Genomic DNA, 17,726 nt, shown 5'->3' with positions numbered 1-17,726 from the left:
GGTCAACAATGTCCAGTAGGACATGTCCAGAATTCTCGGCTCAAAAAAATAGTTTGAATCCCTTTGAATGAATTTATTTGAGTGCATGGATGTGTGGTAGTTAGTTTATACATCAACCTTAGTTCAAATTGTAAACCATATGTTTCTTGAAAGAAGTGTGGTATTTAAAATGTTGTGCATACATATTTCACCAAAATACATAGATATTCGACATAAAGACATCTGAAAACATCAACACTTTCAAAACACGACTAAAAACCCATTTTTACACAGAGGCATTTCCTGCTTAACTTTGTCAAGCACCTTTGAACATTATTATGGATACTGGCGCTATATAAATCTGATTGATTGATTGATATTATGAATAGTTTTGTATCAAGAAATTGCGTTTTTGTTAACGCGGTAAACGCATTGGTAACTAAATGTACGTTAAGGAGCAATTTCCGTATGCAAAACCGGTTGGACGACGTGGACTTTCCATCGTGTACGTACATTACAAACTTGGCCTAACTTTTCCCTCTATTTCAACCAGAATGGGCATCAAAACAGCTTCTTTATTGGTTTTATTAACTGCGTGTGTAATTACAGCACAAGATGTGTTAGGTTCGATAGACATTACTGAAGAAAACTGGAGAGATTTGGAGAAAGGAGAATGGCTAGTTAAATTGTGAGTCGCCTATCCTATTCCTATCTCTTATCTCTCCTGCCCAGCATGCAGAGCAGAGTGTGCAGGACCGGGGTGCAAAGCAATCGGTGTTTTCCCCGTGTGTGGCCCATAGCTTTGACTAGGCAAGGCTGAGGGATACAAATTGCGATTGCTTGTTTCTGGAATATCGATAGATTATATTTAAGAGTAAAATCAAGTAGCCAGGCCAGAGCAGTGACTGTGCATAATTTTCTAATTAATCTGAACTTCCTGGTTTTGTTTTTGAGAGTATTAATATTATTTAAATGAACAAAATGTTATTGTTGTTAACGCTTATTTTTTAGCAGCACAGTTTGAAATAAAACAAGATTATTATTAGACCCACATGCCGATAGGAAACCATGATATACTCCACACTAAGTATTGTTGCAGTCATCGTCACTTCAATAATTTCTTTTTTCCCACAACTTTCTCCCAATTTTTATACTACTGTAGTTAAATATAGAAAACTCATTGACATTTATTATTGTACCCCTACTATATAGAATCAAGATCTTATACATTATAATACAAAGACAAAAAGTGTAAATAATTGTTAAAAATAATTAAAAAGAGTAAGATAAATATTTGTCATTCATGTTTATGTTTCTGTTTTCAGTTACGCTCCTTGGTGTCCAGCGTGTCGGAGTCTTGAACCTGTTTGGACTAAAATTTCTAAAAAAGGCAAAGATTTAGATATCAACGTAGGAGAGGTAGATGTGACTGCCTACCCTGGTCTTAGTGGTAGATTCGTAATAACAGCATTACCTACTATATACCAGTAAGTTTGGAGTACACGGTTCTACAGTATGTCAAATCTTATGATGAGTAAATCTTTGTGTGACAAAAAAGGTTATATACCCATATATGGACATTAGATGATGTCATATCACTACCATATTTGGGCACATCATACTTCTTTTGTCACACAAGGTTGATAGTGTAGGCAGAGGGGGGATTCAGGGTTTGTTTAATGGTGTTGCCAACATATTATTAATAGTCTGTAAAACAGTAGTTTAAAATGTCATTTTAGCTGTCAAGGAGCTCCACAAGCCGGGCCCCTGATAAATGCACTTCATTTACAAACAAATAGTTTTCCATTTCATTTATTTGTCTCATTCAAACATTAAAACATACACAAAGAGAAAAGTGAACCTAACCAACTAGTTTTGTACATTGTACCTTAAAATTGATCGAGAAAATCCTCACTGTTTCACATTAAATAATGTTAACGAATTTGCCATGTCCATATACGCAGATGGCCTGTAATTACTAACACTATATAAGATATACCTGTAATAACAGTGTTATGTCAATGTCAATCACGATTAAATCTCGACATGCTTAATCTCCGCACTTAACTGGATACACAAAGCTCATTGGTAGAATATATTTCATAATAATGTTGCAAATGTCAATCAATTAATATTTAATTTCAGAAAGCCGGTAGGTTACCACTTTGCTCCATGGGTAGACGAAGATTGAAAACATTTATTGGACAGTTTAGGTTTTGTAAATGAAAAGAAAGGTTGTAGGCCTCCGAGATCTTTACACTGATTGACAGAGGGGCTGCTGTATACTATCTATACAGTGGTCAATCCAGGATTTTGAAATAGGGGTCCCCAAGGCCTAAAAATGGTGAAATAAAGAGCTGTGCCTAATTTGATGTCCAATCTTTTGCATTACAATTTGCAGAAATTAGGAGAACCGGGCCGACTCCAGTGCACCCCCCCCCCCCCCGATTCCCCTTGATTCGTCCCTGATCCATTCAACTCTATTTACCATGTTTATATTCTAATGTATTCATCCCATATATGCACTCATATCAATTTATGTTAACTTCCAAGCATCTAGTCACCTCATCCATCCATGCATTTTTCTATCTACCTATCTAATTCATCCATCCATTCATTCACATTCCATAATCTTTTCATTTATCTATTCATCAACTCTTCCATACATTAACTTATTCAACCAGTAGTATTAGTCAAGTTGAATCACATTCAAGGCTCTCCATCGACCTTGATTCTGGTGGTAGAAATGGTAGACTACTCGGAAAGCAATTGGAGATCCAGTCTACACATTTGACATCGTGCGCACAGAGCCCAGTGCATCTTTCGGAAGAGTAGTAGTACATCGTCCATACCTGTGCACAATTCATAGACTGTGAGACACAGGTTATTGCCATACATTCGCTGTTCCATTCATTCATTTCTGTCAACACATACATTTATTTATCTAATTATCCATATTTATAGAAATTAATACTGTAAATAAGATATTAAAATATTTTCTATAATTTTGTCAGTGTGTATTATTAGCACTGTTTGAAACTGCTATATTCATTGTTTTGCAATGTAATGTATCGTTTTTTCCCTTCATTAGTGTTATCAATGGAGAATACCGAAAATATGAAGGAGGTCGAACAGAAGATGACCTTGTTCAATTCATACAGGAAAGGAAATATATTGACCTTGAATCTGTACCAGGATGGTACGCCCCTGGGTCATACATGTAAGTTGCTTTAAATTTATACTCGCCCCCTTCTCTTGTTTTCTCCTATATTGACTGCATTGGTATAGTTTGTTTAACGGCCTTGTGAAAAACACCAATCTGGTGATCCAAGTGTTGCATCCGTTTTTAAATAAAGTTATTATTATTATTATTATTATAATAATGTTTAGCACACACAAATATTGTATATACACAGATAGCATTTATATGTATAAAGCTATGTCTACACTATGAAACTTTCTGTGAAAAAAAAATGTGCCCAAATATGAACATTATGATGTCATTTCACTACCATATTTAAGCATATCAATACCATATTTTACATATCACACTTTTTTGTCAAACTAGTTTTAGTAGACGGAGCTTTAACTTAAGATATTGTATGGACAGTGTTCTAAAAATGGATTGCTTGGTTTTGGCCAAGGCATGTGTTCGAATATCCTGATTTGAACTTATTTGTTTATTTATTCTTTGTTTCTTTACAGAATGGGTATCCTATCTTGGCTTTTCAAAATTTCTATGACAGTGAGGGTGATCCACACAGTTTTAACAGAAGAGTATGGGATACCAGCTTGGAGCTCATACACACTGTTCGCTCTCTTAACAGTTGCTATAGGACTCTTTCTAGGCCTGGTAAGTATGGTCAAGTTGAGTGGACGAGTGTTTAAAGTACTAGCACCACACACTCTGTCGTTGACGGAAAAATGACCGGTCAAGTGAGTGTACTAGTGGTTAACGAACACCACAATCCTTGTCGTTGACAGAAAAGTGACCCTTGTTTGGTGGTAGCTAGACACAAAGCAATCACTGGGCTCGCACTGGCCGATCGCCAAGTCGCCATGGGCGAAAACGTTTCCAGATTGGCGAAAAATAAAACGGCTACTTTAGCCATTTTGGCGATGACATATGATATAATAGATAATTAAATAATCATTTTGGCCAAAGCATAAAGTCCAACTAAAAGGTCCATTTGTCGATCTCCAAGCATTTATTTTGTTCGTTATCACGTTGTTTACTTCAAGCTCCATTTTTCGTCAACTTGTTTCGTTGGGTTTCGTTGTACCAGGCGTCTCTTTGTTATTTCAAAAAGATGGCTCAGATAGCAGAGGTAGACTGCACAGAGAGACAGACGTTACACGACACATGGACGATGAAGTCTACCCAAACTATCACGTGTTGTACGCTGCACAAACGACTACGACGTAGCCGACGATCGGCTAATTTCTATTTTTCGATAGGGGTGTACTTTTCAGATTAAAAAGAAACATTATAGTATCTTCGATGAATGACGTCTTAATCTTATCGAAATAAAAAATGTATACGTTATGCATTTTAGAGTCTTCCAGTTTAATGTAGTTTCATATTTTACCCTTAATAAACTTCCATCGTGCGTCAGTGTAAACAAAACAACATGCGGGAAATGGTAGAGTCTAACGGGGATTTAGCTAAACACACACGTGCATCTGAGCGGGGCCGGCCTCCGGCTTCTGTGTTGTGTAAATAAATAATAATCGGGATAAATTTCTCGCACTGACAGAAACGCTTCGGCGCAGCCTTGAGGGATGGAAAGACGTGTTTGGCCTATATTATCTTACGTTCAACAACGATACGAGCGTTCGTTTGCTAGAAATTGTCCTCAATATTTTTAGCATACGATATACCGTTGTTGTACATAATTTTGTAGGCCTAGACCGGCGGTTCTGCACTTTTGCACCTCTTGAGCATACCAAATTTGAAAACATTAACCCGCTGCGCGGCGGTGATGCTGAGTGACCGTGAAGTCTAGGACACGATTTTTGCCTGGGTACGCGATAGAAGCCGTCACACACAAACATGACCAGCCAAGCGTAAAAAACAAAAGTAACATAGCGTTCAGGGGATTTAAGAAAACTGTAAAATGTTTCTTTATTAAATTGGTAACTGTATGATTAAAAACAATTTGAACAATTGTTTTAATCATGTAAAAAGAATACAAAAAAAATATTATTTTTTAATCATACAGTGATTTAGGCATGGTTCTTCTCAATGCCTTACAAAAACGTTCAGGGAACAGTGTATAGACCTGTTGACATAGATAAATGGACTAAAATGTTTTTGCCATTATATTTCAACAATTTTAAATTTTGGCTAAAAACCGATTCATTTGGCTAAATAAAAAAATTTACTTTAGGTTAGCCATTTTGACTATAGATAAACTGATTTGACTAAAAAAAATATTTTGACTTTCGCCAAATGGCTAAACAAAATGAAATGTTAGTGCTACCCCAGAATCATAAGGGAAGACAAACTTGTATGCGTCATCCACACCTGTGCCAATTGTGCCGTAGGGTTAAAATTGACATTTTCCCTCATTCATGTCATGGAAAAGTTTCCCCTGAATAAGAGTGTTCTACTATACTTCTAACATAAAATTATATATAAATATATTATACATTTTGGAAACAAGCCAAACGTCAAGCCAAATTTTTAGGTAGTATATCGCTCCAAAAAATCTGTAAAAACAGCAGCTGATGTATAAACTACTTAAAAATATATATTTTCATTTTATACTTTTTGTCAATTGTAGATACTAGTACTCATCTCCGATTGCATTTGCCCAACTAAAGGACAAACGCAACCAACTCCACCACCAGCAGAAGCAGAAAAGGAATCAGAAGAAGACAAAGAAAAGAAAAAGGGTAATAAAAAAGAAAAGAAACAGACAAAAAATGGAGAAGAGAAAGTAGATAAAGTTTCTAAAGGAACAGGAACTGAAGGAACCGAATTACGGCAACGACCGAAAGATGATAGTTAATTATTTAGATCCTAATCTTTTCTTTTGCAATATTATTTTGTTTCAATTGTTTTAATTTCTTTTGGTTTTCAATGATTAAGTGGTTTGAGGGGTTTTTTTTTGTTTGATTTACCAATGAACTTGATACACTGTTTCATGCTGCAGTTTTTAATTTTTTTTCAGTTGTTTACAGAGTTTAAGTTCTTCCGATTTTGAGGTTTTGGTACTTTTCTTTGGCGCCCTGAAATCTTTCTTCTCTTAATGTATTTAATAAACAGGGCCTGAAATTTACTTTTTTTTGTCCATTATCAACCCTTTACTAGGGTAAAAAAAATTGCAGCGAACACATGCCAATAACTCTGCCTACTTCATTTTATTGATAACTTTATACTTTTTAATCACAGTATTTATCATTCTTGACTCATTACTTATTTTTATTATGTTTACCTCTTTTTCTTGAAGGAAGAAATAAATGTTAAGTTGAATTGAATTGAGTAGCTATATATTATGGCACACTTGCCTTAACCGCTCTGTGATTGGCTCACTGTGCCATGTTTGAGAAATGCTCTGTGATAAATTTTTCTATATATCTAGAAACTTGGGTGTTCCTATTTTGAGTACTCCTATCCATATCATTTAGCAACTTAGGTGTTCTTATTTTGAGTGCTCCCATCCATATAATTTAGCAACTTAGGTGTTCTTATTTTAAGCGCTCCCATTCATGTAATTTAGCAAATTAGGTGTTCTTATTTTAAGCGCTTCTATCCATACTATAATTTAGCAATCATATTGTCAATATATATGCAAATTAGCCTAGCAGTTAAGTTACTAAGTCTTCCAATTTACTTTTTAAGCATTGAAAATATATGAATGTTAGTATGTACTGGAAAAATTTGCAAAACAAATTTTAAAACCTGCCTGTGAACGAAAATTAGTCTGGTCATTAAATAGTCTCCGTCAAACAGATTTTCTTTAGCTGTACTTCTATGAACAAATGACCGGTTTCAGATGAAGCACTAGAGGCATACACCTCACCATTTTGACGTCTAAAACAAAATTATCAACTACTTTTTGATACCTTTTTTTACTATTATTATAATGCTAGTGCTCCCCAGTTAAAACAAATCCTGGATGACTGGTTAACCACACAACATTACTGATTTTTTCCATTATTCAGAAAATTAAATCCTGAATGAATTATATAACTGTTCTTATTATAAAAATGTATGCTCAAATGTTTCCAGTACTCAGGTGTTGACGGTCTCTACATTCCATTGATTATTGTAAATACACAATAGTTTCTTCGTAGTAAATTCTGGTATATACTTTGGCAAGTAAATTTAAATATTTGTAAATAATTGTTATTTTCTTTACATACTTTATATCACATTATTGTTATAGTACTATTGTGTATTATTCAAAATGCATCGGCCTCAATTTGATTACCATATTTATTCGAAAAAACGCTCCGCTTTGAATAAAATCAACCTCGAATAAACGTTCTCTCCCCCTCCCTCCCCCCCCCCCCATAGAACGGAATTTGAAATAAATAGCCCCTCGAATAAATGCCCCAGAGCATTTATTTATTTTCTCGAAAAAACAGCCCGCCACATGCATGTATATATACATAATATTTTATTACAACACATTTCTATTTGTAGTAGAATTCATTGATTGACATGATCTACAATTTACCAAGCATTTTGATACAATTTTTACTGCATTTTATCACTTCTCAATATTAGGTGTGTTGTATTTGTTCATATCTAGGGGGTATTTATTATACATACCATTACACCCCAAAAAATAACGCCTCGGGCAAAATAAACGCCTCCCCCTCGAATAAACTCTCGCCTCCCTGAAATCCTCCTGAACAATAAACGCCCCGGTATGTTTATTCGAATAAATACGGTATTTAATTTTTTTTTAAAGTAATTGGTTTATTTATCACTTGTGGAAAAACCCAGTAATGAATTGAAGTTATTTTATTTATAATTTTGCCATTAAAATGATTACATTCTTTATACTGTCTATGCAAAGTATTAGGTTTAATCTAGTATCCTTAATCAAACTTTATGTGACAATAAAATGTGATTTGCTCATATATGGACATTATGTCTTAGCACTACCATATTTGGGCATAAATCACTGCTATATTTGGCTATTTTTGTGAAGCTAGTTTGATACCTTTGTTCCCATTCAACGATGCAAGTAATTTGACCAATCACAAGCGACGGTTCTCATGATCCATCGTGTCGTGGTTGATGTCTTATCCAGGATATTACCAAAGAAATGTTTTTAATTTAGTATTATACCATACAAAAATGATTTATCAAGATTGACTTGAATGTGACAGGCAATGTGCAGAGTGTGCGAACATGCACCATTGGACATGCAGCGTATATCCCATCATGCATCCTTGCATTGCATGTACAAAAAGTAAGTGTAGGTTTGATTAAAAGTACATTTTGGGTTTAGAGCTACAATAATAGGATATAACACTGCAAAATAGTTTTTCAAATTTCTTATAATAAAATATAAAAATTAGTAATTTGTATGGTTTTTTTGTTGTTGTTTGCTTTGTTTTGAATGAAGAAAGTCACAGCAAGTTAAGAATTTAAAGTTCAAGTAGACTTTCCTACAGACGTACCGTGGCCGGTCGACCATGACGTGCTAAACTTACCAATGCGGTACATTAAAGGATTCCCATTTTAAATTCCACCGTCGTACCAGTACCTTTATTTTAGTGTTTTTTTTATTAGCGAACTTACTTTATCCGCTTGTGTCAAGCTAGCCGACAATAAGCCAGCCGACAATAAGCCAGCCCACTTTTATTTTTTTCCAGCCGGCAATGCAGTTATTTATGCCAGCAGTTACCGATAAGACATTACAATAGTGTAAGTTTCTGTTCTGCACACTAATACATTATGTAAGTTATGATCTTTTTGCCAGGGTGCGTCTTAGTTAGGTGGCCTATCAAGTATATCAGGCCTAATAAAATAGGCAGCTAGGTAGCTAGTAGTAGGCTAGGCTAGGCCCGGCCCCAGGCTGTAGATGGAGAGTCTAAAATGTAGGCCTAGGCCTAGACTCTCTCTGGCCGGCTAGGGCCGGTAGAGAGAGGTTAGTATCCATACTGTAGAATAGAGTAGGCATTTGTTAATGATAGGCCCTATGCTCGATTTGTACAAAGATTTTCTTGTACAATTTTAAATTTTAAAATTGCACATTTGAACGATTTGCGCAATTTAAACACAAAAAAAATAATATTAAGCATTTAATTATTAATTTTCCATTTTCTTTCAGAGGACAGAGACAATTAATTTCATCATGCAACTGGTTTACAAACTTGGTGGTGTGTGCCTAGCATCTCTCATTCTGCTGTTCCTGTTGCCATTTGTATACTTTATTGCTGTGTTCATGACCATAGCATTCATCATTGCATTTTTCTTGATTCTGATATCTGACGGAGATCTTACTCTTATGTTTTATGATAAAATCAATCCAGATGGAGGTAAAGTAAAAAACAAATGTTTAAATTTAAATTAATTGTATATTTTTTGACAATAGAAATTTATTACAGCATGAATGTTACTTTTTAAAAATTATCTTCATCGTTATTTTCCCATCCATCAGCCAAATTGTTCCTTGATGCGTTCGCTCTTCTGACAAATCGTTGTTATCTGTTTCCATACTGTGCACTTTATATTACTTTGCATCTTCTTCTTGGTACAAACTCAACATCAGCAACTTTTGATATTTAAAAATTAATTAAAAACTTATTTTACAAAAAATCATTTAAAACCTATTTCGAATTAATAATACTATTGATTTGATGAACAGTTAATATATTCAGCTGCAAAATCTAGTCAATTAGGCCTAAAAATTGTAAAATGAAGTGCTGAACGAATGTCCTATGTTTTGCACCCTAATACCTCATCAGAATTCACCTTTTTTGCAGATAATTTAAGTGGAAAGGTGGTTTGGCTTACAGGGGCGTCAGGTGGTATTGGAGAACATATAGCCTACAAACTAGCCACAAAGGTAACTATACAGGAAGAGTACTCTCGCAATATTACACCAAGGCACAGGCCACCCATCTAACATTCTGCCATCAGAAAAACACATTTTTCTATAACATAGCCAAATAAAGGTGCCCCAGCTTAAACATCATATTTTTGTTTTTGGTTTTTGTTTTTATATATTTAGGCAAATTGCCAAGGATAACCATAATCGCATTCATTCAGTATTCGTAAAGGTGGCAATCCCACAAGACAAACATAAAAGTTTTCAGAGTGTTATTATAATACAATTTAATAAACAAATTTATTTTTCTTTATTAGGGATGCAAGATTGTACTATCCGCAAGACGAGAAAGTGAACTTAAACGTGTCCAAGATAACTGCATTAACGATCACGGTGCCAAGGGCGGGGATATTTGGATCTTGCCCCTTGACCTTACAGATTTTGAATCTCACCGTCAGTTAGCGCAAGATGTCATTAGCCGATTTGGAAAGGTGATTTTGAACTATTCACACTTTATACCGTTTGGACAAATTAGGATGGGTTATAGACATATTGGTAAAAGTGCTGATTTTATTTTAAAATTCTCCTGAATAGCCTTGCGTTGCAAGCTATTGCTTAAGCTTGGTTCCCACTAGAACGTAATGCAAGGACGTAAACGCAACGCAATAATTTTAACCAATGACAAGCGAAGTTATAGACAGTTAGCAATCACAAGCGAATAAGCCATCGCTTGTGATTGGTCAATTCACTTGCATTGCGTTACGTCCTTGTGTTGTGTCGTAAGTGGGAACCACGCTTAAGTGACATTTTCATACTGGTAGTAAAAAGAACAAAATCATTTACACAAACCAGCATTTCTATTCAATAAAACTTTATTATCCCAAACCTTGCGGAAATTCATTTGGTTGTAGTAATACAAAGATTCAATGCAAAAGACAAGCACAATCATAATAAAAATCTAAAATATGTTTAAAAAAACACAGAGAGAGAACAAATGGCACAAAAATATAAACCGGGTTATTATTACATTACACAGTATTATTGAAGGATTGCAGTAGTATAGTAAGAATCAATGATTTATTATAGCATTCAGTATTTATTTTTCTCATCAGTATTTGCAGCTTTGAGAACTAACATGGAAAGTATTGGAAAGAGGATGAGTTTTATCCCTCATGATATTTCTAAATCTTTTTATTTTTTTTAAGTCGTTAGAGAACCTGAAATAGAATTCCCCAAGCCAACGAAAATAAAAATCGCTAAAACGAATAACATATTTACGTAAAGAATGTATTTTTCTTATTTTCATTTTTCTCGACATGTATGGATTTCAGGAGCGGTTTTATATTGATTTTTATATTTATATATATCTTTGCATTTGAGATACGTTTATTCTGCCTTGGGAACCTGACTTTAAGCTGTTCTTTGTTTTACAATTTGCAGATTGATATCCTCATTAATAATGGTGGAGTCTCGCAGCGATCGTTGGGTGTAAACGCCACTTTGGAAGTGACCCAACAACTTGTTAATGTAAACTTCATTGGTACAGTCTCAATAACAAAGTCTGTCCTCCCGCACATGCTGTCCAGAAAATCTGGTCAAATTGTTAACATCAGTAGCGTAGCAGGCAAGTTTGGACCAACACTGTCATCTTCTTATGCAGCAACTAAACATGCCATCCAGGTAACCTTACATATAATTAATAATTTCAACCAAATTACAGAAAAATTGAATATTTTGAGGCAATTTTGGAATATAATAGTTTACATATACACAAGATGCTCTACATAAACAAAGTCTTTTAAACAAGTCTTTAGGAGTGGCGTTGCTCTTTTTTTTTCATGAGGAAAAGTCCCGACATCTGACTGACACATCACCAATATTCGCCTCCACAATACAACAAAATCTAATACCTTATAATTTTTTTTTCAATTGTTTTACTGTTCTTTTAATAAAAATTAAACAAATTAACAAAATTAACCTATTCTAAAGCTCTGTCTACACTATCAAATTTATGTGATGTGCCCATATATGGACACGATTATGTCATCTCACTACCATATTTGGGCATATCATTACCATATTTTGGCACATCACACTTTTTTGATAAAAAGAGCTTTAGTCACCTTAGTTTCCTGATATTTTTGGCAAAGGTCCAATTTCTCTTGATTGTTTAAAAAAAAAAAAACCCATTTTGATTAACTAAAGACAAAGAAATGCATTGGCAGTAAACTTTTATACAATGCACATTGGCATGTGACATGTTTGCAAAAAGCATGGCATGCCTGTTAATGTTTTAATGTATTCTGGAAAAATTATTGCACCCTCTATGGATTGGCCATGTTTTATAAAGTCATGGTATTTTATTTAGATAAAATGCATACAAAAAAAGTGAATTCTCCATTTGTCAGGGCAGACATTTCTATCAAATTTATTAAAGATTCGGCAGAATCAGGCCTTGTCTTTTAAGGCGAGTGAGTGCGATCACTCACCTAACACTCCTAAACTGCCCTTGAGGAGTGCGTTTTACAACACACTTTAATTTGGTAAACTTCTACACACAAAAATACAAACAGCACCCCTGAATGTATTGAGGAGTGCAATTTGTAGCACCCCTATCATTTTGAAAAGACAAGGCCTGCAGGATAATATATTTTTTACTTAAAAAATAGACAGTGTGCTATGTTTATTTTCAGGGTTACTTCAATACACTCCGAGCAGAAGTGTACCGTCAAAATGTAACAATTACTAATGTATGTCCTGGTCCAGTTGTTTCAAATGTGTTCACAAATGCCATGAGAGATGATATCGATCAGGTAATTATCTGTATTATTCGATCAACTCTTTCGAAACAAGACTCTCCAAAAACTATCAAACTTTATGTGACAAAGAAATGTGATGTGCTGATATGACATGATGATGTCATATCACTACCATATTTGGGCATATCACTAACATATTTGGGCATATCACTAACATATATAGGCATCACACTTTTTTTTTAAACTAGTTCGATAGTGTGGACAGAGCTTTAGTATTCTCACTTGAACTGATGTGTGTTGACCAGAACCTCTGCAAATTGTTCTGGCTGTTTTTATCGTTTTGATTTAGCTTTTTGCCTATTTTATTTTGTATCTTCATTGAGATCCAGCCACTGATACCTACAGCATTTTCATTTTTAAGTAATTTTCCTTTAGGTTTAAAAATACATTATACTGTAACTGTGATGCAGAATAACCTATGTATCACATGTAATGCCTGTATCATAGGCCAAAGCTTAACCTAATACTATCACCACCTGTGTCACTATATTACAAGATTTGCCTATCACACTGAAGAACATATAATGCCATCTGTTTGGTTTAATTTATATTTTAATTTACTTTTTTTCTATTTTGTATCTAATATCCATCCATTATTTGTTTTCTGTTTTTTTTTTCAGTTTTTCAGTTGGGTTTTTTGTTATTTGTGGTCGGACAAACAGAGCATTTTGATCCTTATAATAAGTACGCACAAGTTCTGGTTGAGGATCATTAAAAATCTATAATACTGTGAAATTTCTCTTTCTACCATCAACTTTACAACTTTATTAGTTTAAACATTGCAATTAAATAATATTTTCATATTTATACATATTTACTGGTATTCTAATGAACATCTGTGATGTGTTATAAATATATACATCTGTTTAAAGTCTTAATCTACCAGCAAAATATATGTCTCTCTATTAGAAACACCTTGAAGTGCATTCCTATTTGATCAAGATGTTTTCATATTTTACTAATAATAATAATAATAATAATATGAATTTGTAATGCGCCAATTCCAGTAGTAAGTAATCAAAGGCGTGGTGTATGAGAGAGCACAATTTAAAAGAAAAAGATGAGTTTGCAAGGCAGATATAAAGGCGAACACTAGTACTAGCCATTGGCGTTAAAAAAGCAAACATTTTTGGTTCTTTCTAACTTTTTATTTTAAATTGATTTTGATTTACAGCCTTCGTTTAAGAGTGACTTGCAATTTGGCGGGCGAGATCCAAGATATATCATGTCGACAGGGCGCTGTGCTCATCTAACGACCGTAGCTTTGGCAAATAATCTTCAGGAGGCCTGGGTTGGCAGGCAACCAGCGCTTCTTTTCATCTACCTATCACAATACATGCCTTCTTTACTTTCCTGGTAAGATTTTTTTTTACAGCCTACATATAAAAAAGATTTACAACTGGCGGAGCGAGACCCAAGATCCGTCATGCCGACTGAGCGCTGTGCTCATCTAACGACCGTAGCTCTCGCCAATAATCTTCACGAGGCCTGGATTAGCAAGCAACCAGTGCTTTTGTTTACCTACGTATCACAATACATGCCCTCTATATTTTCATGGTAAGTTTTACATTTACAAGTTAGCTAAACTTGTATTTCACAAATATGCCTCCCCTTTTTAAAGTTTACCATCATCCTAAAGTAATCATGTCCATTAAAATCCAATCTATGTAGAACTAGAAAGTCCTTTGTTGTAAATAGCATTCATATGTATAATTGAAATGTTCGACAATAGGACTTAAAATTGAGTGGCAATCATGTCCATAGCCCAGATTTTTACATGGAGTTTGTTTTTCAACAAAAAGAGCAAATATCATCACAAGCTAGGCTGGTTAAGCCTATTCAACATCAATTCAGCTGCTGGTCTCGCAACCTTGCAATGGGCACTTCAGGAAAAGTGGGGGGGGGGGGGCTTTGTTCGATCCAACCCTCGTACCCACATGCCTACAGGCTTGATTTGTCCTAGATGAATTGATATGCTGTTTTCACAAGTACACAACCAAACAAAAAGTACTACCTGTCATGTTGTGGAGTGCCTAATCCTGTCCTGTGAGCATATCTGCATTTTGATAGTGGCGTGACGGCTATGAGAGTTTACTGTCTAAACCCAGAAGCCTCGGGGAATAAGGAGTCTCAGAGCATGAGCAACCCCAATGCAACTACCCAGTGTTGGAGGGCCCCTTATGAATGCTAAACCAGGGGCGTTTTCCCCCTGCATTACACCACTGCATATATACTATATTGGTGGTGCATAATTAATCTATACTACATTTCCTCCGTTATTTTACTAATAGGCATTTTTGACTGTTTACTTCCTCATAGTGCTTGCTTGTATAGAAACAGCGAGGAGTCCAAAAAAAAAACCAATCGGATATATATATATATATAAACTTTATTTAGACACGAGACTGATGTGCAGTACAACTCGTTCAATCAATATTGATTGTTTTTACACAAGTTCGTGATACTGTATTACAAAACAAATAGAAATCAACACCATATAAATACGACAGAAACGAACAAAATTGAAATTGAAAAGAAACAAAATTACAGCAGAATCCCCTTCATCTGACACACCAAGAATAAAGCCTAAAGTGATTAACTACTGTATTGATTTACCATTTTGTTTTCTAGGCTGAATGTGAGATCAGGCCATAAGCGGATTGAAGCTTTTCAGAAAATTCAGAAGGAGAAATAGATGAACTGCTCACAAAACTACATATTTGATGGATTTTATTATTATTTTAACTGTATTTTAATCATTTTTGATACATAAATAATGAATAATAATGATAAATAGGTGTATTTACTTTATATAAATCATATTTATGTATAATTGGTTATTAATTTATTTGTGATGCGGGTAAATTTTATACAGAGTTCGGATGAACTCTGCATTTTGACTGGGATGTCTAGAAAACTCATATCTGAACATTCTAGTTCTAGTTCTAGGCATCCTTTTGGAAAAAGTCTTCTTACTAGATGGTAAACACAATATGCTGCTCCTAATTATGTGTGTGAACATACTACTGTAGGCTATTGTAGTACTTTAGGTCAAAGAAAGATATACAGAAAAGTATAAGAAAATAATGGAAAAAGATAATCATATGAAAATGATACATTATATACTGTACAGTTGGGTATATAAAGGAAAAAAATGTATTATTTTGGTGCATGTAATACATATAACTTATGCCTTAAGTATTAATAAATTCAGGAAAATTCAACTTTAATAAGGTTTCTTATTAAAATATATATATACATATTGGTTTGGTGTATTAATCTAAAATATGAAAAATAATAAAGAATAGATAATTAGATATGGTAAATTCATTCATTCATTTCTCTTTATATTATTTTGAGAAGAAATTGATTGAACAAGAAAATTGCTGATAGATTTACGCACTAAATAAATGACAAAAAAAAAACAAGGTGGACGTGTTTGGAAATTTTATGAAACCATTTTCAAGAATATAAAAAAACCCGTTAATGTTTGCCGCGATCGATAGAAACAAAAAAGTTATTGCACGCTTGAGTAATTTTGAGAAACTTTTCCACGTGCTTAACTTTACACAACCACCTGATCAGGTACTGCAGCAGACGACGAAACGGATGATGGGTACGATGGAAATTGTAAAAAACAACAAAATATGACAGAATATAACATACAACTTACAAGTATATATTTTGCTAGCGTAAGTAATGTAATTGAAAGGCCTATTTAATAGCAAAATGTTGTTTTCCAGGTCCTCCTGTCCAAGTTTCCAACCAAAGGCTAAGCCACTCATTGTCTACTGCTCTAGTCTAAGTAGTAGTACTTAGCCTGGGCCTAGTAGACAATAGTAGTGGCGTTGGCAGAAAGGTCTTTGCATATACTGTAGGCCTAGCCCTAAATTTACTAGCATCAATTCAATGTGTTTGATTCGTACATTTTGAAGGCCAATATAATAATTTGTTAGGTCAATATATTATTAATGAATACTGTAGGCAAATGTAGTTAGAAATCTTTTCATTTCCGCGGATATTTCACATTTGATTGACCAAGTACATGACTTCCAGATCACGTCAATTCTGCATTTCTGGAACTAATTTTGCAATTTCTATATTTAGTGTCCGTTGATCTATAATATTAATATTATGTTTTCTTTCACTTTGACTGGCGCAACGTTTTGGAGTTCTTGTGGCCTAAATTTGTAAAGCTCTGGCTGCACTGTCAAACTTAACTTTATGTGACAAGAAAAATGTGATGTGCCCATATAATGGACATGATCATGTCATATCACTACCATATTTGATCATATCCCTACCATATTTGGGCACATCACATTTCTTTTGGTCAAACTAGTTTGATAGACAGAACTTTAGACATATGATACAGAAAAACATTGAAATGTTTTTACTTTTTTTTTATTCTTTGGAAATATATCAAGAAAATATCAACATACATTATAACATGTTATTAAGTCTGATTTTTTTTATGCATAGAGTTGATTTGTTTCATTTGATGGCGGGTCTTCATCCGTCAAGAAGGCCTATATCACAACCTCACCCTTTTTATCAGTTATTTCTATTTTGCAATAACATGCTCTGGTGATTCTCTAAGCTTATCCAAAATGAACATCTTGTGAAATTGAATAAAAAACATTTTTTTTATTTCATATTTAAAAAATGTATTAAATAAGATTCTAATCAGGTTTGAAGGTTAGGCCTTGCTGTAGTATTGGTCTGTGGTTTAGGAGAAAAAGTTTTGAGTTATTGCTAAATTTTATATTAAACATGTAAAGGTCATTGAACTCCTAAAACGTGAGTTGAACCATATCACCAATAACATCAGTTGGATTTAAGAATACACACTTAATGGGATTGTTAAAAATGATTATAAAAATCAGCGACAAATTGAATTAAAAAGCTTTTA

General features: G+C 34.1%; 2 protein-coding genes across 5 annotated transcripts; both read left to right on the top strand.

The window, feature by feature from the left end:
* The first annotated feature begins 457 nt into the window (after positions 1–457).
* LOC140060806 (thioredoxin-related transmembrane protein 1-like) lies at positions 458–7,996 on the top strand. Its single transcript, XM_072107155.1, has 5 exons — positions 458–667; positions 1,305–1,466; positions 3,071–3,199; positions 3,685–3,832; positions 5,766–7,996. The coding sequence occupies exons 1-5, from the start codon at positions 534–536 to the stop codon at positions 5,991–5,993; spliced, it is 801 nt and encodes a 266-aa protein (XP_071963256.1). The 5' UTR covers positions 458–533; the 3' UTR covers positions 5,994–7,996.
* A 764-nt stretch (positions 7,997–8,760) lies between these two features.
* Positions 8,761–16,082, top strand: LOC140060791 (dehydrogenase/reductase SDR family member 7-like). 4 transcript variants are annotated; one of them, XM_072107138.1, is made up of 8 exons: positions 8,761–8,869; positions 9,276–9,483; positions 9,931–10,013; positions 10,313–10,486; positions 11,436–11,675; positions 12,689–12,808; positions 14,190–14,371; positions 15,446–16,082. In XM_072107138.1, the coding sequence occupies exons 2-8, from the start codon at positions 9,300–9,302 to the stop codon at positions 15,507–15,509; spliced, it is 1,047 nt and encodes a 348-aa protein (XP_071963239.1). In that variant the 5' UTR covers positions 8,761–8,869; positions 9,276–9,299; the 3' UTR covers positions 15,510–16,082. The 4 variants fall into 4 exon arrangements, with proteins under 4 accessions (XP_071963239.1, XP_071963242.1, XP_071963240.1 ...); XM_072107141.1 differs by lacking the exon at positions 14,190–14,371 and adding an exon at positions 13,989–14,170; XM_072107139.1 differs by having other exon boundaries at positions 8,772–8,901.
* The last annotated feature ends 1,644 nt before the right edge of the window (positions 16,083–17,726 follow it).

The sequence above is a fragment of the Antedon mediterranea genome, chromosome 10 (assembly GCF_964355755.1).
Source record: "Antedon mediterranea chromosome 10, ecAntMedi1.1, whole genome shotgun sequence".
Lineage (NCBI taxonomy): Eukaryota > Metazoa > Echinodermata > Crinoidea > Comatulida > Antedonidae > Antedon > Antedon mediterranea.
Note: the sequence above shows the minus strand (reverse complement) of the source record. Positions and strands in the feature narration are given on the sequence as shown.

Bases quoted from the DNA above. Each gene is read 5' to 3' on its own strand.
- LOC140060806 (XM_072107155.1), top strand. From the start codon at position 534: ATGGGCATCAAAACAGCTTCTTTATTGGTTTTATTAACTGCGTGTGTA. The intron at 1,467-3,070 runs GTAAGTTTGGAG...TCCCTTCATTAG, and splicing joins GCATTACCTACTATATACCA to TGTTATCAATGGAGAATACC. The intron at 3,833-5,765 runs GTAAGTATGGTC...TGTCAATTGTAG, and splicing joins TAGGACTCTTTCTAGGCCTG to ATACTAGTACTCATCTCCGA.
- LOC140060791 (XM_072107138.1), top strand. From the start codon at position 9,300: ATGCAACTGGTTTACAAACTTGGTGGTGTGTGCCTAGCATCTCTCATT. The intron at 10,487-11,435 runs GTGATTTTGAAC...TACAATTTGCAG, and splicing joins TCATTAGCCGATTTGGAAAG to ATTGATATCCTCATTAATAA. The intron at 14,372-15,445 runs GTAAGTTTTACA...TTTGTTTTCTAG, and splicing joins ATGCCCTCTATATTTTCATG to GCTGAATGTGAGATCAGGCC.